Raw genomic sequence first — 27,062 nt, forward strand, 5'->3', positions numbered from 1 at the left:
TACTCCAGTACTACTGTGGGATCCTATGAAAAGGGTTGTGGTCTCTCTAAAAAAAAAAGCAAGATGATAGACTCACAGAGCGCATGAGTTCCTCCTCCACGGTTGCTCCTGGTCCTTTAGCAGGCCCAGAATCTGTCCACTGCCCCTGGCTGCAAGCTGCATTTTGGATGGCTGGGGATTTTGGTAAAGAAAGTCACTCTGTGGAGTTGGTTTCCTAGAAGAAGTGCATCAAACTCCCTGCCTCAAAGCTGCAGGAAGCCCTGGGTGTGGCTGTCCAGAGTGCAGGAAAACGGTGTTTTCGTCTGCTACGCTGGATCCCAGCGCGGGCTCTGGGCAGGGCTGACCCAAGCTACAGTCGGATGAAAATGTCAGGACGTGAAGCTCTTCAGGGCACGCCACCAGGGAGCACTACAGGGGGCTTAAACCCCATGGGGTCTTAATTCGGGGACAAATCTACATCCCGGGAGCCAGAACAGCTCCTTGCTGAAGAGATTCTGGCATCTGTGAGACCTGCACACAGGTTAAGGGGCCCAGGGATGGGTCTTTCCAAGGTTCTGTGCTCGTCTCTGCCATTACAGCAGCAGGGTAGGAGGAAAACCAGATCCCCGTGCCTCCTGACAAAATGCTTCTTCGTGGGAGGGCAGACAGCCGAAGAGAGGACAGGCTCTGTCCCCAGCACCCCGCATTCTCTCGCTGCCTAAGGCAATTCTGAGAAGTTGTGCGACGAGTCCTTTCCCAGGAGAGCATTCTGCCTGCCCTCCTCCGACCTGGACCCACGGCACGGGTGCGCAGCCTGCGTCTGTCTGCTTGTCAGATCCTGTGTTTGGTCCCAGAACCAATTCAGAAAAAAAATAAATGTCTCAGGGCCCCTTTTATGTTCTGAAGTGAAGGCAGGGTATATGTTATTAGAACTTAATCACCACTGTATTGAATGGGGGGTGACAGGAAAGTGACACGTTTTTGGACACCTCAGGGTGGTTTCTGAGCACTTTGGGAAGTCGCGAGGTGGAGGGCAGCTTTCTTATCTCTGATCCCTCTTTTGTTTAGTGCTTTAGGATTCTTACAGTGTGTTTACCCTTGAAACAGCCCAAGAAGTAGGTGTTATCACCTTCGTTTTACCAACGGGGAAGCTGGGACTTGTGGCAAAATGACTGGCCCGAGGTCTCGGAGCGAGTTAGCGGCAGAGTGCTGTGAGGGCGGACCACACAGCTCAGGGATGACGGACTCTGACCGCTTTACTCTGTCCCCTGCGGAGCACGGAGTCCCCAGCGGAGAGCGGCCCCCCACATCCAGGTGCAGGTTGACACATGGGAACACGTATACAGACACGTAAGCCGCTCCAGGGGCCTGCGGGGGATCTGCCCACACCTCTCTATTCTTTTTGCTTTGTGGGAACCGTGCGTCTGAAGCCAGCACGTGGCCTTACGCAGGGCGAGCACACGCGTGGGGCACATCCACCCTGCTCTCAGGCCCGGGCCTCACTGGAACGCCCGTCCCACAACCAGAGTTTGTTCCTCTTCTCCCTTCTGCAGCTTATGTCCACGATACGTTACTGTCCCTCGAGCAGAGAGAGCTTCTGTAGAGATGACGCCTTTCAGTACTATTTGCCCAGCTTCTTCTGGGAGCACAGAATAGACCTCTGTCCTGAGCAGCGTGTCGCTGAGCACAGAAAGGCTTCTCCCGCTTAACTCTTCGCGCTTGGAAATACCGTCGGTCCAAGTGCCGTCACGTCTTGACCCGAGAGGACACAGTGGCCGGTTCCTACGTGTTCTCCACCAGAAGCGTCACTGCCTCTCTTTCGTGTTTTGTGTTAGGCCTGTGGGGCCTGGCGGCGGCTTGCAGAAGCCCTGCGTGTGCCCGTCACTCCCAAGAACACCTTCCATGCCCAGGAGCAGCCCTCGTTTGTGGTGTGAGTCTGGGCTTCTGGGAGAGACGTGGAAGCCCAGGGGGTGCTTGTACCCCGTGTCTGCTCCAGCCTGACCCTGCTCAGAGGAGTCCCGTGGCCCCTGCATGGTGTTTGCACCAAAGGAGCCTGTCCTCGTTTGAGGGACCCAGTTTCTACCGGCTACTGAGGTGGGCAGTGGACGTAAAGTCATTTCTCAAATCACTGCAGACCGGAATGCTTACGATTTTTCCATTCGGTTTCCTCAGGGAACCGGCCACATCTTCAAGGCTTGGGCCAGGGAGACTCCGAAAACCAGACCTCACTGGGCCTCACGCTGTGTCTGACAGCCGCGCTCAGCCCGCCCCCGGCACCGCCACACCCCTTGAGCACGCGCTCCGGGCTCCTGCCCCTGCGCCTCCTGCCGGGAGGGCCCCTTCCGGCTGCCCCTGGCTTGCGGAGTCCCGCCTGTCCCTCCCGGCAGTGCTGCGGGGTCACTGCCACCTGGACACCAGGGCCACGGCAGAGAGCCGGGTGGAAGCGCGCGGCGGCCTGTGTAAACACGTACCACAGAGAGCCAAACACTTTAATTGGTTTGTTTTTTTTTGGAGGCATAATTTAGTCATCTTACCTAAAGCGCCTTTCACTCTCTCGCGATCCAGTACAGAAAACTCAGCACCAAAGAATGAAGGGGAACCCCTCTGTTCCCCATCCCTGCCCTCCCCCTGTGCCTCAGATCCCCCCCGAATGATCACAAAATAAGGCTTACACTCAACCGCACACCATTCTTACTCATATGTGTTCTTTCTCTTACACTCACACACACACACACACACACACACACACGAAAAGAAAACCAAAACCCACTAAAGTGTGATGGGGGAAAAAAGATTTAAGAACATCTTCCTCCCCATCTGGCATCGAGACCAGACTCCCTGGCTTCCCAGCAGGGGCTCACCCCGCTTCGTCCCTGGGTCCCACTAAGGATGACAGCGTCCACCAGTCCCCAAGGTCCCCTCTGGGTGCTGATGTGTCCGGGGTCAGTCGTTCCGTTTCTGCTTGCTGTCGATGTTGCCGTAGGCAGAGCCCTTGTCGATTTCTGTCACCCCAATCATCCATCGGACTCCCATGGAGGCTGCGGAGATGGGAAGGCAGGGACTTAGGAGGAGCCTTTGAGGGAGATGCCGACGGGAAAGCCATCTGCAAGGCTGCAGCATGACCTGAGGGGCTAACCTGGGCCCGTTGCGTCCTCCTGCTGCACAGTTACCCTTGAGCACGAGCGTCAGGATAGACTGACACTAAAACAGAGCAAGGCTGTTCTGCTGGGGGGTTTTATGCTCCTTCGGCCCTTCGAATTGCGTGAGCCACGCTCCACTATACGCAGAGGCTTACGGAATTCCTCTGCTTCCCGTGGGGCCCCCGAGGCAGAGAGTATTCCCTCACGAGTGCAGGGCAGGTGCTTACTAAGGCCCCTCAGCGAAGCCTGATAGCCCCCCCAGGAGCCTGAGATTGCTAGGGCTCAAGTATCTGTTCGGTGCCCGGCACTGCTGTTGGTATAACTATAGAGCAGAGAACAAGGAAAGTCTGCAGAAAGCCTTTTCTCCAAGCGAGGTTTGGCCCAAACAGAGAATGGGAGGGACACTCGTGAGAACCCAGCTGAGCCACCAGGAAGCTGGCAAACAAGGCCAAGTTCAGATGCTGTAGTTAAAGCTACTCCCTCCGAGAGGGCAGACTCGGTGAGCTCGCTCAGGGCAGGGAGCTCGTCTTAATCACCCTGATGAGCCCAGCACCAAACACCCCAGGCCCGGCAGACTGTGTCGCACACGTTTCAGAATGGATAAATGGGTGACAGCTGAAATCTCCGTGACGCACGTGTTTAAAAGCACGAGCAGCGTGGCCAGTGAACCATCGGTCAGGCACCCGTGGAGCTGACTGGTGTGCCTGAGCACAGCCCGGCCCGATGGGGCCCGTGTATCCCACGGGCCAGTTACAAACCAGCCGGGCTTCAGCCTGGGCCAGTTCTAAGGAGGACCCGTCCCAGTGGCCGAACCACCGTGCGGTGGCTGCGATGAGAGCGTAGAGAGTAAAGAGGTGTGTAAAACATCAGCCCCGTTGCCCAAAGGCCTTATAAGGGGAACAAGACACACGGCAATCCAAGACAGAGTGCAGGGAGGCTGGGGCTCGCAGCTGATGAGGCGTAGGGGCAGGGGGCACAGGGCAGTCTGCTCCTCCAGAGCTCCTGGGGACCCCATCTCCTGGGGGAGAGAGTTCAGCCCGTTTTGGCCGTCACCACACACCTTCATCACCAAGGAGCCAGGTTCTCCCAAAGGCACGGGTCTCTGCCCCCTCCCTCCTCCCTCTGGAGACCCTGACCACAGGAGCTGCCTGTCACCCAGCCAGCAGGCGGCAGGGGGCCCTCTGGCCTGTGGGGGAGGGGGACTTAAATCATTGGAAACGGGGTTTCTCTTACACCCCCTTTTTTCTACAGAGAGCAGGTGTTATTTTAATTTGCAACATGCAAATAGACCTTTTAATTTTTAAAAAGACCAGAGTAAGGTCTGTTTGGGGAATAACAGCCAGTTTGGCCTGTTGTGAATAGTCTAGAATTGGTTGATTTGACCCAAAAGGATGAGAGAGATCTCGTGTGCTGTGATAAGTGCAGGGGGCTGCAATTTAGGAGGTGAAAACACGGAGCTAGGGGAAGTCCCATCTGTGTGAATTTACATACGCACGTGTGCGCGCATCTGGCGGAATGTGAGCCAAACTGCTAGCGATGATCACCTCCGGGAAGCAGGCTCACAGGGCGATTTTGTCCCAAGACGCTTTCAATTTGACACGCTTTTATACTGTGGGCGCCTGGCGCGTTCGTTCGGCACCTGCATGTTTCGCGGGAGTAACTGTGCCCGCCCCCGGATCGCGGCACACGCGTCTGCTCCGTCACAGGGAAGCAGGCTGCCCTCTGCCCGTGCTTTCCAGTCCCGAGAGAGGATGCCTTTCCTCCCAGACTCAGGGCGACCGGCCGCTTCGGGAGGCCTGGCTCCCGGGGGATCCTGCCACGTCTCCCTCTGGCCCCAGGGGCACCTGACTGCAGGGAACCTTGGTGCGAAGAAACCACAGCAGTTTGAAACTGCTGTCCGTGAAGCCAGTACGGCTCAATGAAAACGCTGTCACCAGACCCCTCTCTCGGGTGTCGGTGCGCGTGGCAACCAAGTTCAAGAAGCACGCGCACGTCCCCGAAGGGGCCTGGACCTGCTTCGAGCGGCCAAGAGCCTTTGTCGGTTTCTGTTGAGCCCCAGGAAAAGGGTTTTCCTGGGGAGAAGGCAGAAACGACTACAGTTGAGCGGTGCTGTCCGCAGAGACCCCGTGACCGGATTTCCTGCCTCGCCGGGCCACGGGGAAAGATTCCTCCAGGCCTGGGGTCCCGGGTGTGTGTGGACACGGGCCCTGCGGTCCGCTCCTCCCTGTGCACCTGCAGCCTGCGCCCTCACTCCAGAGGCCGTGCGGCACCCGTGCGGCACCAGAGGTGACCCCCACTCCTGCCTCCACCTGTCTCCCCGTCAGACGCTCCTGGAGGTGGCGCAGGTGGGGTGGTCCCTACTTCCGGGCCTCTCGTCTTTACTTACCCACAAAGAAGACGAGGACAAAGCTGGCCAGGGTCAGGGAAGACCCACTGCTGATCATGTTGGTGAGGAACCGGAAGAAAGGGTAGAGCAGCAGGGAGGCCCAGAACAGCCAGTTGATGAGCGTCCAGGGCCGCCGGGGGGGCACCATGGGGGTCTCTGGGAAGGTGCCCGTCCTGTAGTACTCCTCCTGGAAGGCATCCTGGGAACAGAGAGGCGACCCTGAAGCACTTCCCTCACGCGCGACCCCGGGCTGATGCGGGCCCTTCCCAAGGCCCCGCTTCTGGGGGCAGCTCATGGCCCCCCCCCCCCCCCCGACCCTCCCCCCCCCGCCTCTGGCCAGGTGACCGGCCTCTGAGGCCCAGACTCCCGGTCTGCAAGACGGGCAGTTCTGCCGCCCAGGATGGGCCAGTGGGGAGCGTACTGAGGCGACACGCTGACCCTGGCCCTTAGTGGACGCCCGTAGAACGGACCAGAACCCCAGGGCTCAGGAAGAGCCAGGAGCTTGCCCTCTTGCACCTGACCCACGACACCGCTGCACTGTCCTGATCGTCTGGCCCGGGCACCCCGGCCGCATGACCACGAAGGGCTGTGGGGGCTGCTCGAGGGAGGCGAGGTGCTCACGGAGGAGGCCGGGCAGGGGAGGGCTCAGTGCCCAGCCCAGGCCGGCCTCCAGTGGCAATGCTCTCCGTGCCTCCTTCCTTCCTCAGGATCCAGCAACCGTGTGCAGTGGCTGTCAACACAGCCAGATGGCCAACAGCCTCCTGTCTTGACATTTCAGTAGATTCTCATCTGGTGCCTGACCAGAGACTAAATACAGGAGTTCCTCTCCCGCCCCTTCTCTGCGGGCTCCAACCCCGCCCACCATGGACGCCTGCACCTGCCGAGCCCTACACATGCCGCGTCCTTCCCGTATGTAGCCCTTGTGCGTAAGAGACGAACAGCAGTAACAAAATAGAGCAGTTCCAACAACGTTGTAACCAAGGCTCCGTGAGTGTGGTCTCCCAGTGCCTTCACGCACGTACCCTCCCTTCTAGGGACGGTGTGAGATGATGAGATGCCCACGGGATGAGATGAAGGGAGGAACGGCCTGTGAGCCGCCGGCCTGCCACTGACCGGGTGCCGAGTCAGAGGAAGGATCGCCTGCTTCTGCACCGCCACCGATCGCGGGTCACAGACCGCGGGTGAGGGGACGGCCGGTGGTCCAGTGTGTGTGTGTGTCAGAGGGCCATCACGGGTCTCGGTGGGGGCACGGCGAAGCACAGGGAGCCCCGAAGCCGGCCCTGCGCAGCGAGCTCGCCCAGCTGCTCCCCGGAGCCCCCAGGTGGGAGTGAGTGACGCAGGAGGCGGCCCCGAGGAGTGTGCTGCCGGAGGGACGGGCACCAGGACACCGATCGGCACTTCCCGGCACCGTGTGAGGATGAGGGCCGGCAGCCGTGGGCAGTTTCCCCATTTCTGAATATCGGCAACAAATTAACATCTCCTAACAACACCCCGGGGGCTGACAACACGCATGCTGCCCCAAACCCATCTCTGGGTCCCGCGAGCCCCGTGTCTCAGCCCAGTAATGTCCCTGTTGTCTAAGGAGGCGAGGGTCCTGGAAAACAAGCCTCCATATGCCTGCGACTTACACCTTAGGTACCGAACTGTTCCCTTCAACGGCTTGAGATAGAAATCTCTAACATACATCCCACTTCTCTTTTTTCCCAGTCAGGAGGTACTGAGGAATATGCTTTTTGACCACTCAGGGTCATTATTAAAATGAGTCCGCAAACGGGCCTTTCTGGAAGGAGAGCCTCTGACCCCTTCCCTGGGGATTCAGGCGCTCTGCACCGCGGCCCCTTCCCAGGCCCGGTCCAAACTTTCCTCCTGCGTCTCTGCGCTTGGGCCAAATAATCAAATAATTTTAGGAGAACCGACCTGTGTGCTGAGTGCTCCCGACGCCCAAGTGACACAGAGCCTGTGGCCACAACAGACCACCTGATGGTGACATGTCCGATGCCCAGAGAGAGGGCACCTAACTCCGTCAAGGCCTCCCACGGTCCCTCCCTGCCATTAACTTGGCTGATGCTTCTCATCTCAGGTTGGGGCCACGGGAGCCCAATAACCAGATAAGGGGTTTGCTGCGGACTGATTGTGCCCCCCGCAGAATCTGCATATGGAAACCGGATCCCCAGGGCGGTGGTTTCAGGAGGCAGGGCCTTTCGTGAGGATGCAGCCCTCATGACTGGGGGCCCCCCCTTAGCACAGGGGCCCCAGAGAGCCCCTGCACTCCGTCCAGCACGTGAGGACACAACAGCCTGGGCGGGGGGAGGGCGGGGGGTGCTGGCCTGGCCTCCTGAGCTGCGAGAGGCAAAGGTCTGCTGTGTACAAGCCACCTGGTCCCTGTCACTTTGTCATACAAGCCTGATTGGACAAAGACAGGAGGGGGTACCTTTGCGCCTTAAAAAAACCCCAAACAGTTTTATTGAGGTGTCATTTACATATCATAAAACTCCCTCATTTTAAAAAGTGGAGTTGTTGTTTTTTTTTTTTTTTTTTTTTAATTCTTCTCTTTAATAGTCTTGATAATAACTTTTCTCTTGTGATATTTCTGCAGAGGGCCCGGTGCCACTTTCCCCATCTCTTGCCAGAAAGACACTGGCTAAGCCAACATTTATTTGTACCTCTAGCAAGAGGAAAAAGCCCTGCTTTTTCTAGGGGGTCAGAACTAATTCAACCCAGAGTTTTCTTTGTCTCTGTTTCGTTCAGAAAACTAAGACCCTTCACTGCCCCCACTGACATGGCTGCTGCAGTAACCCTTGCTGGCCTCCCCGGGGGCGTCACAGTGACTCTGTGACCCGGCAGGGTAGACCCGAAGCACGTCTGGGGCCAGACGTTAGCTCCAGCAGCATTTATGGCCTCTCTTGGTCACGTCCCTTCTTTTGCAATGAAGTCTGGCCCTACGGGGAGACGGCTTTGGTTCACGACGCTTCTAGTTTTTGTTTCCGTGTGTTAGGATCACGTGGCACAGGAGAGGCTGGAATTGGGAAATATGTTTAGTGAAAGGGGAGTTGATTTGTTTCCAGAAAGAGCCATCAGCCCAAAAGCGTAAAGGAGGAGGAGGCCCTCCTGACGCAGGGCAGAGCCCCTGAGCACACACAGTGTGCACACAACCAGAGCCCCGGGAGGCAGGCACCACAAGCCACGCCGGCCAGAAACAGCCCGGCTGGTTGGGTTTTCCCAACGTTTGGCTCAGCAAAATGAAACGTCTTCGATGGTGCTGGGGGAGGAAGGAGGGAGGGAAGGGAAGAGGAGGAAAGAACGAGAGACAGAAAGTAAGCACGTCTGGGCAGGAGGGACATTTTCAGAGGATGCCTTCCCCGGCGTCAGCCTGACATGGGGACGGAACTCCGGCCTGGAGTGTGCTGTGGGCAAAGGACGGTACCACGGGGCCAGGCCAGAGACCCTGCCGCCTTTCCAAGGAGCGATGCCCTCAGTGTAAGCGCAGAGGCCCTGGCCAGCTTGGACAACCCTCAGTTCTTATGCGTGAAGAATTTCCCGCTGGCTTCTGCACCCCACACGGAGAAGCTACCAACCGTGGCCCCTGTGGCCCCTGCAAGCCCACGAGACGGCTCGAATGCCCCTTTCCTTCACCCACTTTTCATCTGGCACCATTAAGGACTAATTCTTCACCCCTGCAGCAGACTTCAGACTGCACGCCAGGGAACTGAGTACTTTAAGTCACAAATGAAAAGTTAGCAGGGTGCCTGGGTGGCTCAGTGGGTTGAGCGTCCGACTTCGGCTCAGGTCACGATCTCGCGGTTTTTGGGTTCGAGCCCCGTGTCAGGCTCTGTGCTGAGCGCTCAGAGCCTGGAACCTGCTTCAGATTCTGTGTCTCCCTCTCTCTCTGCATAACACTGCCCCCCCCCCCCCGCCACTCACACTCTGTCTCTCTCTCCTCCAAAACTAAATAAACATTAAAAAATTTTTTTAAAAAAAGAAATGAAAAGTTAGAATTTGTTTAAGCCACATGACAGAGGAACCATCATGGCTCTGGGGAAGGTGATTTGGGAGCTGCTGTTGTCCCCAAAGGGGTCACCTGAGGGCGTGCCTGGTTTCTCAAAGCCCACACCCTGCAGCCGGCAGCAGTCCTGAATGCTGACAAGTGATCACCATTGTGCATTTCCGAAATGCCAAATTTGTTCCACTTAAAGGATGGCCCGGGCTTCAGAGATGATGCTCTTCCTATTTTAGGGTGTTAAAATGGCAGTCGTGGCTAATGGGTTTCTATCTATCTATCTATCATCTATCAATCCATCTATTTTGAGAGGGGAGGGGGAGACACAGAATCCCAAGCAGGCTCCGTCTGCACCATCGGCCCTGAGCCCGACGCGGGGCTCAAACCCACAAACCATGAGATCATGGCTTGAGCCAAAATCAAGAGTCGGACGCTTAACCGACTAAGCCACCCAGGCGTCCCTAGTGGGTTTCCTTTTGTGTCTCTGCTGGAGCAGAAGAAAGTGTCAGCACATCCCTGTGTGGCTGCCACCACCCTGTCCCACACTGACAGCCACTTTACTTGTCTGTGACATCAGAAGCCTGAGAATTACTGCCTTAAAGTCCCAAGCTCAAAGTCAACAGAATCGTCTTTCAACACCATACATCTGAAAGATGACGATTGAAACAGAGCCCCACTCTGACAAGCGTGGTGGGGCACCGAGACTTCTGGTATGTAAAGAAAGCCCCAGACCCAGCTAGGCTCCTGAGGAAACAGGGCTGACAGAAATGAAAGGCTGCCATCGTTCCCTGCCATCCGGTCACATCTCGTCTTGGAGGCACTGCTGACCCTTGCGGTTACTGCCCAGCGGTGTTCCCTCCGGGGAAAAGGCCCGCCTCAAAGGTCTGCTCACCGGCAGACACAGCCCTCCATAGAGAGGAAGAACTTGGCCTCGGGAACCCGGCTTTATTAGTGAGCTGCGAAGATGGACAAATGATGTCATTCCCTGGACCTTAATACCCTCATCACTAGCCTAAGAGCTTGGAGCCAGATGATCGTTTCAAGAATCCTCTCCAAACTGAACGCTGTCATTTCTAATGCATACGTGGTTTAGGGAAAACCTTCCCGAGAGAGGTCGGCAAGAAGGAAAGGTGCCTCTCCACCAAACACCCAAGTGGCTCGGTTCACACGACGGCCGCCGCTCTCGCGCCCGAACACAGGAGACAAAGGGCCGAAGGAGAAAAACCTCCTTTGCTTTGGTGAGTTTTGGGTCCTGCGCTTGTTAGATTTGTGTGGTTCTTTACAAAGCGATTCATTTCTTAGGCTTTTGCTTAGCACGTTTTTCTTCTTACTAATAGCGACATTTTTTTATACTGCCTAAATGACTCAACCAGAAAACCGCACAAGGAAAATGCTGCCTCGTGCATGAAACCAGAGGAAAAGAGTTTGTATTGTTTGTGTGTTTCTGTCGGGCCTGGGCCCGTGGCAGCACGGAAGCGTGATAACTGGGAATCTTGCTAAAAAGCATCTGCAGTGCGTTTCCAAGGGCGGGTCTGCAGGCCGCGTGTCAGAGGCGGCCTTCTAGAAATACACGTTTCCAGGGCTCCTCAAACCCACTGCATAAATCTCTGAGGCTGAGGAAGATGCATGGCTCACACTCCGTGACAGGTGTTTACTGTTGACTATTCGTAAGAGGAAACTGGATGCCCATCCCTATTACTCGTCCAGAAAAGACACGAAGCAAGTTCCGTGAATGCGCTTTTAAAGGCACCATCGGAAAATCACTTCCTTGGGAACACAGGAGCGACTTCTTGCTAAGACAGTATGAGGATCTTGATCCCCAAAATGGAGCCTCTACTTAATCTGATGGTAGTAACTGGGAAGGCTTTGGGGCCAAAGCACATTGGCAGAGGCAGGATTAAAATTCCTACCCCACTGTAGGGGACAGCCCATAGAGTTCTGGGCAATTATCTCTAGAGGGATGGGTTGGGGGGGGGGGAAGACAGCACATTAAAAAGGCAGGCAGTCTGTATTTATGGAGTTTGGCAACAGGAAGTCAGTATCCTGCTTATTGAGCTCGATTCTAGGTAATAAGCTGGTTTGCCCTTAAAATGTACGATGAATCAGAAATAAGTCTTTATGGGCAGTGAGGCTTGGTCATAAGGACGCCTTCCTCATAGGTGGAAGCTAGCCTTTTCTCCTTCATAAGATCAGGCAGTTGGGACAATGATAATTAGCCTGCCTCTGCCCTGAGCAGGTCTTTGAAGAGAGAAGCCAACGGAAGGTAAGGTCCTGCCCAGAGGAAGCAGAGACGGTGTGTGTGGTGGTGACGGGGACGCGGGGGGAGCTGAGGGGCTGGAACAGACAGGAGGCAGGGGGGCACTGCACCAGATCAGACCAGCAAAGTGGGTCCTTGCAATGCGGATGCTGGTGGTTTTGAGACCACACAGGCAGCCACGCTGCAGGTCTGGAAGCCATCGGGATCGTATGTGTTACTGAAAGAACATTCCACCCCCAAGTTCCAGACACGGGCTGTTGGGGCCGTCACTTCCTCTTCTGTCCACTACACCCATCATTCTTCCTGTGAAGCCCCTTTGACACATATTTTGCTATCTTCTTTTCCCCACTGTTGAACAGAGCGTCAGCCCCAGGGCGGCTGCTAACTAGGCAGTGGGGTCTCGCCACCGTCAGCTCCCAGAGGCCCCCACGGCGCGCCCACAGCCGCAACTCGACACGGGGGTCGTTGGGTCCCACAGAAGCACCCGCGGCACTGACCTTCTCCTGGTAGAGTTTGTGGAGCCAGGCTGAACACTCATCCTCGTCTTCTGGGACTTCTTCTAAAGGAATCCGCCTGCAAAGCAGAGAGCAGCTAGCAGCGGGGAGGCCGACGCCAGATGCCCCCACCACGGTTTCAGAGTAACAGTGCTCGACCTCTCTGGGCTTCTGTTTAGGTAACCTGATCATGTGGCTGTGAGGAGCGCAATTCAATTGATACAGGCCCAGTTGTAATCATAGTCCACGAAGGAGTGGCCAACGGCAGGTTCAGGGACTCAGACACCCGCCTCTCTCCGTCCTCCCTCCCTACCTCATGGAAAGGCTCCCAAGACCGGCTGTTTGCTTCTCCAAGAGAGGGCAGAACTGCCTCCGTTCCCACATGTTAGAATCCAATGTATATGCAGAGAATCTACGTGTAGGTGGTAATCTGCTAATACTTCTGCCAGCCAGGTAATGACTAAATACGGTGGTGAAGTGTCTCCCATCAAATGATTCCTTTGACCTCTTGGACAGGTTAGAGGTGGATCCTGATGTAAGGATTTCGACAAACAGAAGGACCTGTATGTTGGGCAACTCCTGTTCCCCGCAGGATGGGAGAGACAGGGGATCCTGGCCAGGCCCCGGGGCTCTTGGCTCACCAGAGGTGGAAGAGATCCCAGGGTGGCTCTGGGCTGGTGCTGGCATGGGCTGGGGGCTCAGCCACTTGCCAACAGCCCCACTGAGCAAGGGGGAGTCACTGGAACATGTCTCCTATTGTACATACATCTGTGTGTTCCCAGGTTGCTGGCTTTTGTGATGCCCAGCCGTATTCATTCACACCTGATTTTATCCATGTAAAATTCTACATCCCTCATGACTGCCATGGGTGGACTGGGTCCTCTCTCCGGCTTTGGACTATCTTCGCACGAAGATACATCTTTAGAACTTATCCGTCACACTATAGCCCGTTACGAGAACGTGCGATTTCGTCTTGTAACAGAGGCAGTATTGTTCAGGGTGAGAAATCACCCGGTAGGCCCCTACAAATACTCCCACCAATACCCTACTCCTGCGCTCTTACTGGCTCATCCTGGTTTGGAAACCGGATCTCTCAATGTGTTTCTTGAAAAAGGTTAGAAAGCCTACATGCTATTTATTCCAACAGTAGGAGTTTAAGGCAATTTTGCTCTTTTCAGTAACTTATTTGACATTCTCCACCTTGCTTTTTGAACACTTTGTATTGCGGTAAAACACAAGAAAGCCTCTCTCATTTTGAAAGGGCCCCTGCACCACGAGGAGTGGCACGGTCTTCGTCGGAAGCCGTGAGGGTGTACCAACTTCCGTGGGCCTGCTGGGTATCGCATTTACAACCGTCATCCCTACATGTGCTCCAGAGAGGTGCAGTTACCCGAGAGGTGGCCTAGTAGAGGTGCAATAATCTTGCATAGTGGGCGAAGTTTCCCCAAAGAGCAGGGGCCCAGCTGGCCACTGAGTGGCGCTTCTGCTAGGTGATAGAGTTCAGGGGACAAAGCCTCCTTTACTTCTGGAAGGAGGCCTCCCTTGGGAAGGTTGCGTTTCCTACCCTCGTCTGCCTTAAACTGAGTGATAAGCCAGACTGTTGGCTGTGGCCTTAGAAAACAGTAGTACGATGCTCCCTCCTCTTTGTAAGGGGGAGCCGAAGTCATTTCCGGCTAGAAAGCTATTTAATCCAGGCTGTCAGTCCTGGAAGGTTTGAGCTTTTTCTTGAAGCCCCGTGGTGACGATCAGCCACCGAATTTGCATACTGTGTTGACTTTAGCATCTGTAAGGTCTTTAAAAAAATAATCAGAATGCTATAGAACACTTGGCTAGCTTTCCAGCAGTGGGCATGTCTGAGCACCTTGGTTCGCCTCCTGGGCAGACCACCTACTGCACAAGAAACCAGCGCGATCCCTCAACCTGGTCACATGGGGTTTCATGTGTGTGCACCGTTGTGTTTTACCATCTGCAGTGTCTTTCAACGGTTTCCCATTAATCTCGACATTGCAAACGACCAGGGTGAGATCCATTCTGTCAGTTGATAAATGGGCAAAGAGAACTAGCTTGTCTAAAATCTCGTGAAGTGTTTTCAATAAAATCGTAATAGCTTGGACTGTAACACATAAGGAAGATACTGCTAAAATGGTCTCCATTTGTTTCTAGACCTCCCTATAAATTACACACCCTCTTATCTGCGGACATCTGTGTGCAGCAGACACATCCTCCAGGAAAAGGGGTCAATGAAATAATCTCTTCACACTCAATCTCAAAATGACTATAAAATGACTAGGCTTCCATCTGGCTAGCCTGAGCTCTACGATGAGTATGAACTGGTCAGAGAGAATCAGAAAGTAGCTGAGAAGAAACGAGGCCTCCCCTGATTATTCCCATGAGTGGCCTGTGTCTTGAGTTTCTAATACTAACACGGGTAGTGAATGGGTCCGTTTCAGTACAGATTACAGACAAGAAAATATTAAACAGATTTCCCCGGAAAGAGGTTGGCCGGCCATTTGGGATTTATTTACTTCGATGGGCGCTCTCTTTTTTGGAAAGAAAATGGAACCCACTTACCTGACGTATAAATCTGCATGATATTTCTTCCCGTTTAGGACCCCCAACAGTGTTGGATTTTCATTATTTCTGAAATTGAGTGTACAGTCATATACAGCTGAAACTATAAAAAAATAAAACAAATACAAAGCAGTATATAGCGTGTGAACCCATAGATACACACATTGGAAAACAATACTGAAATCTGCTAACTGGGTATCTCAGGATGGTGGGATTACTGGGTTCCTCTTCATGCTTTCTATATCATCCAAATGCCTTCACTGAACACACATCACTTTCTGTAATCAGACAGCACACTAACTTAGTAGCTGAGAACAGAGTTATTACTGAGGTCAGATCAGTTTAAAGCAATACTGCGATGTCCCTTCTAGACGTACTACAACAAGGACCCATATTTCGACAAATACCAATAATAAGGTCAACGAATCTAACGCAGGCTAAGGACATGTCTTAAGTTGATGGCAGTGTAACCACTTTACCAGCGTTTCTCCCTCTAGAAAAATAAGATAGCTACAAAACTAGAAGTGGATGTGGGGAACCTCTTAAGGAATTGAACTAGAGTCGGCTGAAACATGACAGAGAAACAAAGAAGAACGTGTGGTTTCAATGCGTCTCCCAGGCGGTGAGTTAACCCCGCAGCTTGCTGTCAGAATTCACTGTTGCAGCTTACTGGGGGGAGGCGGGGAGGGATGCAGAATGCCCGAGGGAACAGCCGTGGAGAGGGAAATACGGAGGGGAGACAGATGCCATTCCTGTGGCGTCAGGACGACAGGACAGGGCAGCAGAAGGAACAGGAGTTGTGGAGTCAGGCTGGTGCCTGCGGGATCTTTTCTCGGACAGGCCGCCCAGCCTCCCGGAGCCTAGCTCCCCTGGAGAATGGGACCCACGATGCCCTCCTCCCACGCCTGCTGAGCTGGCAAAAGTCACCACTGTCCGCAGGGCTTGGCACACTGTGCCGGGGAGACTGTGCGCCTGATACGGTACCGAGATCCTGGCATGGGTACGGCTACTCTTCATAAAGTGGGCAGGAGGATGACGGGATGTCTTGGTTCTAGTTGGGAATATGAAGAACCAGCATTCAAAACCCGGTCAGAAAAGCACTGTCCATTAGCTTCGACCTGCTGCCTGCCCGCCAGCGGGGTCTGCGTGGGGCGCTGTGGCAGCTGGAGGTGGTCTTTGCTGAGGAGAGAGGGGCTCTGGGGCTGGCTCGCAGGAGTGCCCGGGGGGTGGCCCCCCACCCCCCAGCAACCCAGACCTCTGCCCCATCCTGTCATTCCGGTGGGGAAAGGTGTGGCTCTCCAGGGGCGAGTGAGGCTGGTGGAGGCATTATGGTAACAGGCATTCGGGCTGCACCGGGTGTGGCTGTGGGGTCACCGGGTCTGGGAGCAAGAAGGGCGCGTGTGGCTCATGGAGTTCAGCGGGCTTCAGCCTCCTTCCTTCAGACTGGCTCCTACACACAAGTGGGGTGGCTTTGGTTAATTAAGGACAGGGGAGCGCCAGGGGGTCCCCAGAGGACAGCCTAAAAACTAATGACTTGCACAGTTCTCTTCGTTTCCAGAGGAGTAACCCCAAGAGAAGCGTCTTGAAGGGACACAACGGCCCAGCAGGAAACCCATCTGCCTGCAAAGCCCTTGAGCCCCAGCCTCTGTGGACTAGTGGAGCCATTTGGAATAAGTTCCTTAAATTCTCTGTAAGCCCCAACTTCCCCACCTGGAAACTGGAAGTAAACAAAGGGTTGCGTCGCTGGATCTGGCAAGCACACTCTGGCCGCGCCACGCGTGACGAGCCTGCGCACAGGACAGATGACAAGTGCCCTGCGCGCGCTGGCGCTCATTCCGGGGTGGGGGGAGGGGCGGGGCGGTGGGCGCACGGATGCCGCGGCCTGCAGGCCAAGCTCAGCCAGGGGGTCCGTCTGGGCGCGGCGCCGGAACCCCGCGGGGAACACCCGACCCCGAAGCTGGGCGCCCCCACCAGGGGGCGAAGGTGAGGCGAGCAGGGTGAGCGCTGAGTAAACGTTCAGTGCGCGCCAGGCCCGGGGCCGAGTCCTCTACCCGTTTTCTCACTTAACCCTCGCGACTCCAAGAAGCTTTGCGAGGTGATGCGCCCGGGGCCCCACGGCGCGCGCGAAAGCCCTCCCCAACCCCGCCGCCCCGGCACTCAGGGCTGGGTCTCAGGTCTGCCCCCGACTCCCCGGGGCGATGCAGGACGCGAGCAGCTGGTGTCTTGGGAGGCCGAGGGAGGGACCAGCAACCGGGCGGGCGACCTCGGCCCCGGGGGCAGCGGGGAGCTCAGTGACGGGGTCTAGCCTCCGGGCAGCTCTGCAGGCGGACCGGGGGGGCCCTCGGTGCGCGGCCTGGGATCTGCGAGCGGCTGCCCGGGCTCTCCTTTCTCCCCCCTCCCCGCGAGCCAGCCCGGACTGACGCGCTGGTGTCTGGGCGGGAGGAAACCCCGGGTCAGCCTTGCGACCGCGAGGGCACCAGGGGGTGGGGCCGGGCCTGGAGCAAGGGAGGGGGCGGCCGCGGGGCGGGGCCGGGGGCGGGGCCGAGGGCCCGGGAGGCTCAGCTCCCCTGCGGCGGCGGCCGCGGGGCGGGGCGGGGGTAGGGCCCCCCCACCCGAGGACTGGCTGCCCCGCAGGTTGGGGCCCGGCTCGGGCGGGTCCGCAGGGGGCCTGGGCGGGTTTACGCGCGACCCCGGGCGCGGGCAGCGCCGCAGGAGACCCCTCGCCGGACACTCAGATCCCTGTGCTCCCAAGAGGGAGACGAGACCTGGGGGCCTAAACAAAGAAGACCGTGTGCGGACAGAAGCTGTTGGACCGGCTGCCGGACTCCGGCCCGGGCGGCGCCTGGCCCCGGGGGACGTGGGCCACGAGGGTCACCAGCCTCGCTCAGGGCAGACGAGGAAGGGGGTGAACCTCTGGGAGGGGGCTGGCTGCCAGGGGATTTAAGATGAGACGGAGTCATGACCGGACGCTGGAAAACAAATGCTCCCAACTCGGGGTCAGCGGGGACAGATGGCAAGGTCACAGGGTTCATCAGCTGGAGGCAGCTGGTGCCACCAGATGGGCAAGAAATGCCACACAAAGCGAAACGACAACAAAAACCTGGGCTAAGCAGGCGTGGGGCCTGGCTGACCCCAGGTGAGGACCCGGGAATCCACAAGGTCAGCACAGCCCTGCAGTCCCGGTGCTGAGCAGGAGGGGGCGGTGTTTGCGCAGAGTTCGTGCGCGTGTGCGTGCCTGGGTGTGTGCGTGTGTGCGTGTGAGCGTGTGTGCGTGTGTGTGTGTGTGTGGCAGAGAGAGACAGAGAGAGAGAGAAAGAGAGGGAGAGAGGGGGGGAGAGAGCGAGCATTGGCCTGGATCCTGGCAAGCCATCCTTTGTCCCCCGTTTGCCCTCCCAGCGACCGGCCGCCATCAGCTGGGGCGCGCTGCCAGGGGACAGCCATTCAGATCGGGTGCTGGGGCTCGGTCTCCTTGCTGCAGGGGATTCTGGGATCTTCCTTACCTACATTTCTCAAACTCCTCACGGTGACGGCGAAGCCTTTGGTGCGTGGCAGCAGGTGGTACTTGAGGCTGGGCAGCCCCTTGGCTCGGGCCACCTGCATGCTGATCTGGTGCTTCTTCTCCGTGAAGCGAGTGCCCTCGCAGTGAATCAGGAACTGGAAAGGACAGGGCGACGGTCACACACAGCTGCCGGTCTCACACACAGGGCCCCCGGTCACGCTCATTCTCAGAGTCACGTGCTGCCCCCGGTCACACGCCTCGGTCACACACGGTCCCCCAGGAACCCTAGGGAACGGCCCGAGTGGGGACAGCCCGGCGGCTGCGTGGCCCCCGGCCTCAGGTGGGGCGCAGAGGTGGCCTTCCTGTCTCTGAGCTTTGGAGACCAACGTTTACCCTGAGGATAGTAGAGGAGTGAATGTGTGAGTGTGTGACAAGAGTGTCCCGAGTGTGTGTGACAAGAGTGTCCTGAGGATTTATTTCTGCACCAGTCAGTTCAGAGGGAAGGACAAGTGTGCGACCGTGGGGAGGCCAGCGGGGCAGTTGGCAGGAGCGAGGCGTGTCGGGCCCTCAGAGCACCGGGGGGCGTGGCACCGGGGGGGCGTGGCCCCGCGGGGTCGGGGGGTGGGGGGTGGGGGGTGGGGGGGTCTCACGTACAAAGTACTTCTCGGGGTAATCCCGGAGGTGCAGCAGGCTCTGCGAGACGGTCTTGCGGTCTTGCTCCCACTTGCGTGTGCAGAAGACCATCTCGGTGAAGTACCACATCCAGCCGATGATCGGGACGTAGGCCAGCTCCTTCTTGGCCAGGACTTTGGAGCCCTGGAACAGAGGAGGGGGCCCAGGAGTCCGCGAGGGGGATTTGCGGGGCCTCTCCCACGGCTGTTGGAGACGCTACCAGAAAAAGGGGAGAGGACGCGCTCTCCGAAGGCCTAAGGGGACGGTCCCACAGCACAACGAAAACGAAGCCGGAGCCTCCGCACCGGTTAACTCGAGGCCAAGTTTGTGCTAAGTCTGCGGGGCGGGGAGGAGCGGGGGGTTCTTAGCAGGGGTGCGCAGGCATCTGGGCAGCGTCTGGAACAGCGAGGGACATTGAAGGGTCATCGATGCTCAGCTCATTTTCCAAGCTGGCCATGCAGTTGTAACACCAAACCCTTTCTGTAGGTCTCACTCAGTCCTCAGGCAAACTTGGCTGTGCGGGCAGGGCAGGCATGATCTCCTTTCGCAGACTAGGAAATGGGGTGGGGGTGGGGGCGGTTCTCTGCATCGTAGAGCTGCAAAATGGGGGAGCCTGGAGTTGAGCGTAGCTCACCAGATCGTGTTGGGGGCTCCCCACCCATCCCCTCGCTGGCTCATCTCTAAGGCTGGCAGTGGGGTCGGGACATCCGCCCGAGGCTGGCTCAAGACGCAAGGGCTTGGCCCACCAACCGGCAGGCCCCTGAGGCCGCTCAGCCAAGGCCCCTAACCAGCTATGCCAGTCTACACGGCCTGTGCTGGCCTGGGGAAGACCAGGGGTCCAGGCGGATGAGGGGAGACCCAAAACTGCCTTACATCTAGTGGGTTGGGTTCTATATTTTTCACCCTTAATTTTGGAATTGGCCAAGATACTCTTCGAGATAGCCGTCATTGATGAACGGCATGGGAGACCGAGGCAGTGATGCGGACAGTCGGGCAGCCATACGGACTGACGACTGTCTACTTATGCCCTGAGCCTACGAGACTTGTCACGTCCCCAGCAACCACACAGCTGCAGCTCGGTGAAGACCAATAAGCCGATACGTATCCCCTTACGCACCTGTGCAGACTGGAGAGCGGCAACAAACAGCCACTTGCCCCCTTTATGTTAAAGCAACAACAAACATCTTGCCCCACGGTGGGGAAGACAAAGCACAGACACCGTTCAGGTTCAGTGTCTCTATGTTTTGATGGGTTTTGCTTTTGTTATTCTCACAAACCCAACATGCAAGTTATCTCGAAGAGAATCAAGCCATAAGATCTGGGGCCTGTCCCCCGAGGACCTAAGAGGCCAGTCCTGCTGGGTCAGAGAACCCGCTGTACGTGGGCGGGGGGGAGGGGGGACCCGCTGTGTGCCAGGCATGGGCTGTGCACTTATATAAATTCTATTCAATTTGAAATCAAGAGAAATAGCCCCATTTTATAGATAATCAAACTGAGGCTCAGAGATGTGAAGTAGCTAGCCCAGAGTCACGTTGCTAACCGCTATACCAGCCTCGTGTCCCCTCCTGCATCCCTCAGCTTAGTGTGGGCACTGACCCAGTTCTGGCAAGGTGGCTCAGGGGTCATGGTGCCCATGTTCTGGGGCTTCTGGAAGCTTTTGCTCCATGACAAAAAGAGAGATGGCCAGGAGGCCCGGCTCTTTTTCTGCCGTGAACACGGATGCCAAGTGTCTCACGGCTTTGACCATCATGTTGTGGCCCTGAGACAACAGCCTAGAAATGCTGAGGCCACTGGGGCCGCTGGGCCAGCCCAGGAGGCGTCTGGCCACAGCCCCGCTCTCCTCTGAGGCGGCAGAATGTCTCCCAGGCCAAAGCCCCTGGGTCAGGGTTTCCGTACATCTCCAGCTGACGAGGGCCTGTGACAGAGCATCAATCACATTACTGGTGAGAATCTTTCCTACGGTCAGCTTTTTTTTCTTTTCAACATGGGATTGCTTTAAATCCTAAAAGCGTGAACGAATTATCCTGACTTGTGCTCTCTCGCACTAGGACTGAGAAGGAAGTGCCTGTCACTCGGAACGCAAAAGCAAATGGCCTTGGGGATCATCACTCTGCCCATAGGAGCCATTTAACAGTCCACCGGGTCTGTCCACTGCCAGCTTTCAGGTCGTGGGAGGCCCTGCCTCCCTTCCCTCAGCCTCCTCCTATCGACAGGGATGTTCTCATGCTCTCTGTTTCCTGTTACCTCCCTACTCACAGCCTGTGAGATGGAAACAAGAGAGAAAATCCCCCCCAACGAACTAAACTTACCTTCTTGGTAGGTTAGGACTACTTACAAAAATTACGTATCCTTGAACTCATCCCCAAAATACCTTGTGTCAGCGTGAAGGGATTCTAAAACATGATCTGTTCTATAACGGAGAAGGGGATCATGTTCTATAAGGTAGCAGCCACTGGGGCTAGGAAGGTGAGTGGCCCCATGCTGTCAATCACAACGGCTGTCTGGCGGGGAAAGTACTCTCAGGGGCATTTCCTATTAATGGTTCTATCCCACCAGACGCAAGTGGGCCTTTGGTAACCTACTGCTGAAAGGCAATGAACTTTGACAGTGATGTAGGATCTATGTGTAGACCAAAGAGGGGAGCTCAAGAGTCTATATGTCCATCACTGTCCTACTGTGTCAGAACACCGCGAACCATCTAAGTGCCCCACACTAGAAGGGCTCGAGGAATTATGGTATATATGGCAGACTGTATATACAGTGCATAATATGATAGTATAGAGCAGTTACTGTAGCCCGTGGGCCAAAGCGGCTCCACCACATGCTTTTATAAATAAAGTTTTATTGGGACACAACCACTCTCCTTTGGGTACGCACCGCTTATGGCTTCCTTCACACTGCAACAGCTGAGTTGAATAGCTGTGACAGAGGCAACATGGTCCATAAAGCCTAAAATATTCACTGTCCCTCCAATTACAAAGTCTGCCAACCTTTCATTTGGAGCCACTAAAACTTGTTTTCTGCAGATAATTTAATAGCTGGGGAAATGCTTATTATATGATACCAAATTTTTAAAAGGTCTGGAATGAAAGCTGAGTCTATAGCCTGATTATGACTCCATGAAAAAAGTAAAACAGTAAAAAATAACAGTAGCTACAGCCGGGTGGTCAAATCAGAAGTGATTTTTTTTTTTTTTTTTTATTTTGAGAGCGAGAGAGAGCAGGGGAGGGGCAGAGAGAGAGGGAGAGAGAGAAAGAGAGAGAGAGAGAATCCCAAGCAGGCTCTGAGCTGTCAGTGCAGAGCCCGACATGGGACTTGGACCCACAAATCATGAGATCATGACCTGAGCTGAATCCCAAGAGTCAGATGCTTAACCAACTGAGCCACCAGGCACCCCCCCACCCCGATTTTATTATTTTATTATATTTTCCTGTTTTCTTTCACCAACAAAATATTTTGCAGTGTTAATAACAACTACCATTTTTGGAAGTTCTTGACATCGGCACATTTCAACCACTTAAGTGAGACTAGATCAAAGCAGCCCATTTGGTGATGATCAACAGGGACAGAGGAGGTATTTCTGTTTTTATGGGGAATTAATACATCTTTCAGCCTTCAAGTTCCGGATGTTATCATTAGGCCTAGGCCTTGATGCTGACTATGTTTACCTGATATAAGAAGTGTTTTAAAATATTAAGGTAGAAACTTTTGCCTTTCAAATCAAAGCAACTTTATTTGATTTCCTTTCCTTGGCAAGGATAACAGGATTTGGAAAGCGTCGACATCAGTCCTGGTTTCGGCCAGGCTCTACCACGGCTCGGCCGTGTGACTTTGGTCCAGATACTTAACCTTCCCGAGCCTCAGTATTCCCAGCTGTCTTCTGAGGAAAGTCACACTTATCGCGACGTGCTGTTGTAAAGATTGAATACCACATGGAAGCAGACACAAAAGTGCCGAGTTGAGAACCTGACCACGGGTGTTCAATAACATATAGCTGTTATTATCGCCACAGAGTAAGCACAGCGGCGAAACGTCCTTTTTTATTCCCCCCATTTCTGAAACCATGCTTCAGCATATGGCAATAGCGAAAGGCTGCGGTTATTACAGGGCTCCCTGAGAGGCAGTGTGCGAAGAGATTTACCCAACTTCGCTCTATTTCAGACCAAGAGACTAGAAACTTTCTCCTCAGTGTGCTTACGGTCCTCCCGGAAACTCAATGTGCCATCACTATCATGACCCTCCCAGGCCACGCAAGGGTTTCTGTGTGTGGACGGTAACGTCTTCAGGAAAGACACTGTACAAAAACAATACCAATTTTGTTGACTCTGGATTTATTTTGAGGGTAGACCTGAGAGGATTTACAGAGGAGTTAGATTTACCACAGGCCCCTCTAGACACTTAGCATATCTGGAAGATCAAAACTGTTCATAGGAAGCACAACTGCCTGTGAGGAATCCACAACGGCAAGGACCTGGCCGTTTCTAGTAGCTGTGGGGAGTTGCTGACGTGATATCGCGTTCTGCAGTTTATGAAACTTTTGAGTGTGTGTGTGTGTGTGTGTGTGTGTGTGAGAGAGAGAGAGAGAAAGAGAGAGAGATGGTGTGTGTAGAGAGAGAGTATGTGTGAAAGTATGTATCTATATGTGTGTGTTTGTGTGAGAAAGAGGGTGTGTATATGAGAGTGATTGTGTGTGTGTATGTGAGAAAGAGAGTGTGTGTGTATATAGAGAGTGTTGTGTCAGAGAGTGTGTGCGTGTGAGAGAGAACCATCTTACTACAGCTGCCCAAGAATCTAATCAATCGGCCCATAACCTAGTTGGGACCACCCAATAGCTCAGGGAAGCAGCCAACCCCACAAGCCCCTTCAGCACCTCCAGCCAACTGGTCGACCCCTGTGCAGACACCGTGTGGTGCCAGAAAGAACTGCTTTGAAGATACACCGAGATCCGGTCCATTCCAACCCTGAGACCGTGTGGCTCTTGCCTCACTTTTCTCAGCTCCACAGCCTCTGTGATGAAAACTGGGCAGAATCAGGGCTTTCTAGCTGAGGGCTTTCTCCAACATGGCCACCCGCCGACTGATAAGATGAAACTATGAAGTGTGGATGCTGGGTTTGTAGGACGGTTGGAACAGGTAGGGCATCCTTTCTTTCCACGGCACCCCCGCCTCCTCTGACCGCTCCGAAAACACAATTAGGGACTAACACTAGTCAGTAGGATGGTCCCTGGTCAATGTGTTGTTTGTATAAATATCTCTTCCTGGTTTCCAAGCACATGGGCGTTCCTGGAGGTTTACCAGTACAGTCACCAGTCAGTCATTTGGATTCACCCAAGGTCACGTATTTCTACTAAATATATGAAATACCTGGCTGGGGTATCTTAAGTGGAACTCTGAAAGCCGGCTAAAACATCCACACTTCAACCCTTTGGATGTTTTCTTGACTGTGAGTGAGGCCCCATCTCTGCAGAGGGCTAGCAAGTCAGCCGATGGTGCAGCCTCTTTTCTGATGTGTGGACTTTACCATCAAGACTGTTCTGCTGGGGCGCCTGGGTGGCTCAGTCGGTTGAGCGGCCAACTTCAGCTCGGGTCATGATCTCGCGGTCTGTGAGTTCGAGCCCCGCGTCTCAGGCTCTGTGCTGACAGCTCAGAGAGTGGAGCCTGCTTCCGATTCTGTGTCTCCCTCTCTCTCTGCCCCGCCTCCACTCACACCCTGTCTTTCTCTCTCTCAAACATAAATAAACATTTAAAAAAAACACTTAAAAAAACCCTATTCTGTTCGGTCTATGCAACAGGTGTCTGTTAAATACCTCCTTTGTACTGGGCACTGTGACAGGTGCTGGGGACACAGAGATGAATAAGGTTACCCACGGCCTTGAGACGCTCAAAGTGTCGTGGGAGGAGAGAAACAGAAAGCTACCAACTTCTGTGTTACTTGTGCCACTCTGCGAACGAGCGGAGCACACGTGCTCTCTGGCAAAAGAGATCGGTGCAAGAATAGAAAAGATGGGGCTGGAACGTGTCTCTGAAATGTAAGTCGCTCACTACAATAAAAGGCAGGAGATAAGACTAGAGCTCAAAACAATGAGCCGGGCGTGTGTGTATGTGTATGTGTGTGTGCGCACGTGTGTGCACGTCAAAAGGTGAGACTCCGTTCGTGCCAACTGGGGTAACGTACACGTGGCCTCATTCTGCTTGCCCTCATTCCTTTCTCTTGCTGTCTCCCTTCTCTGATGCTAAAAAAGAAAATGCTGGGGACCTCGCACTACCAGAAAAATCTCTGGAGAGCCTGAAAACAAAATGAACACTGTTCCACAATTAGTCACAGCCACAGGGAAATGCACAAAACAAACAAGAGACAAAAGCACTCTCTGAGAATTCATCTCTCTTTGACCGGAAATAAACGTGCGCCATTTATCCAGGTGGAGCACGACACTCAAAGCTCTTCATAGCATCTCCTCCTGCCCGCCGTCCCCCCCCCCCCAGTCTACACCCCTGCCCTTACCAAACCCAAAGCTCTCCTTAGTTTGCCTGGTGCGCAGATGCGGAGTGGGGAAGGAAAGGGCATTTGCAGGCAAAGTAAACTCTCGGGCGTTGGGTATTTATCACACTTGACTCTGCTCAGCGGATCGGGGCTCCCTGTAAAGCAGATGAGAGAGGAGCCCCCCCACCCCCACGCAATGCCCTGCTCCTCTTTCCTGAGCACAGATCCGTGTGTCCCCTTCCCATCCTCTATTCTGAATGGCCCTCCTGAGTCCTGCCCCAGGTGGCCCCGGGCCTGGCCAGATGGAAAGACAGAGCACAAGAAATCCAGGGGCAGGGCTGGGGGACCAGCGCTCCGCAAGGGCAGAAGGTAACAGGACAGCTATACCGCCAACCTCTTGTCACCAGCAGGTGTTTGATAAGCCATTGAAGAGGCACAGGGAAGATGGGGGCATGGAGGGCCCCGAGCACCTTAGGACACGGGCGTGACAAAGAGGGAGCAGTTACTGGGGCCCAGCACAGTCAGAGCCGGTTCCCATCACCGGCTTGGGAGGTCTGCTGAGGGCTGTGTGAAGAGCAGGGAGGAAGCCCCATGGTAGGGCTGCTTAAACAAGTCTGGATTTACGATCGGTTGGTGTAATCCAACCCTGGCTTGTTAAAGACATTGCCAGAGGATCCTGTTTAATAAAAAAAAGACCTTGGTGTGTCGAACTCGGCACTACGCTTTTAAAAATAAAGTGTATGCTAACATGGCCAGGAATATACTCAGTTAAGAACTCAAGGTGCATATCTGTATTTCCACGGAGCTGCTGGCTTGTGTCCTTAGCCAGTGAGTCATGAGGCCCCCGGGTTGTAAGGGGCCTCCCCTCATCGCTATTCTCTCGGTCTCCTTATCTGTGTCATGCCAGATCCCCGCATGCCTGGCCTGATAGGTCAATACTTAGAGGCAAAGAGTGGCATCCCTGCCCACTCTTAGTATAGTGGGTGGTACCCGAGTGCAATATGGAGGCTGCTGATCAAGCCCCTGAGGGTGGGGCGGCGGGGGGGGGGGGGGAAGCAGGCTTCCCTCACGCCGTGTGATACTGGCATTGAGCGTGGTGCAAACTCACCCTAAGGGAGCTGATAAACCATAGCTGCAGGTGTATCTGATGGGAAGGAAAACAAAACGTTTCTCCCCATCTAGAAACTTCCAATCTCTCTGGGGCCAAAAGGAACCTGACTGCCATGTATGAAGAAACCAAGAGAGAGCGAATACAACCACACTTTGCATTGCACAAAAATGATGGGAAGGGGGAGGTGTCGGTTGCCTGGGGGTCTAGCACCAGCCAAAGCCCACTTCGTAAAACCTTTGTTCTCTCTTCTGTCTTCCATACCCTTTCCTCCTTCTCGTAAGATGAAAACATTCAATGAAAGGAAACTAATTAGGGTTAAGGAAACTAATAATTATTGCACGCCTACTTTGTGCAAGGCACTTGAACTAAGTATTTTACTTATACTCATTAATCCGAGGCATATATCCATTTAAGCCCTATATATTTACTAAGCCCTTACAACACCACATAAATGGGAATTATTAACTGCGGTTCAG

General features: G+C 54.8%; 1 protein-coding gene across 11 annotated transcripts in view; it reads right to left on the minus strand.

The window, feature by feature from the left end:
• Nucleotides 1-2,450: 2,450 nt before the first annotated feature.
• The window catches only part of AGPAT4 (1-acylglycerol-3-phosphate O-acyltransferase 4), a 126,433-nt gene continuing 101,821 nt past the window's right edge, over nt 2,451-27,062 (minus strand). For all 11 annotated transcript variants that reach the window (XM_042940242.1, XM_042940243.1, XM_042940239.1 and 8 more), the window contains 6 exons: nt 18,978-19,139; nt 18,325-18,478; nt 14,825-14,927; nt 12,257-12,332; nt 5,506-5,704; nt 2,451-3,017 (listed from right to left, as the gene is read on the minus strand). In XM_042940242.1, coding sequence (XP_042796176.1) covers nt 2,923-3,017; nt 5,506-5,704; nt 12,257-12,332; nt 14,825-14,927; nt 18,325-18,478; nt 18,978-19,139 — 789 coding nt within the window. In that variant the 3' untranslated portion in view covers nt 2,451-2,922. The remainder of the gene's footprint in view (nt 3,018-5,505; nt 5,705-12,256; nt 12,333-14,824; nt 14,928-18,324; nt 18,479-18,977; nt 19,140-27,062) is intronic.

Source organism: Panthera leo, chromosome B2 (genome assembly GCF_018350215.1).
Source record: "Panthera leo isolate Ple1 chromosome B2, P.leo_Ple1_pat1.1, whole genome shotgun sequence".
NCBI lineage: Eukaryota > Metazoa > Chordata > Mammalia > Carnivora > Felidae > Panthera > Panthera leo.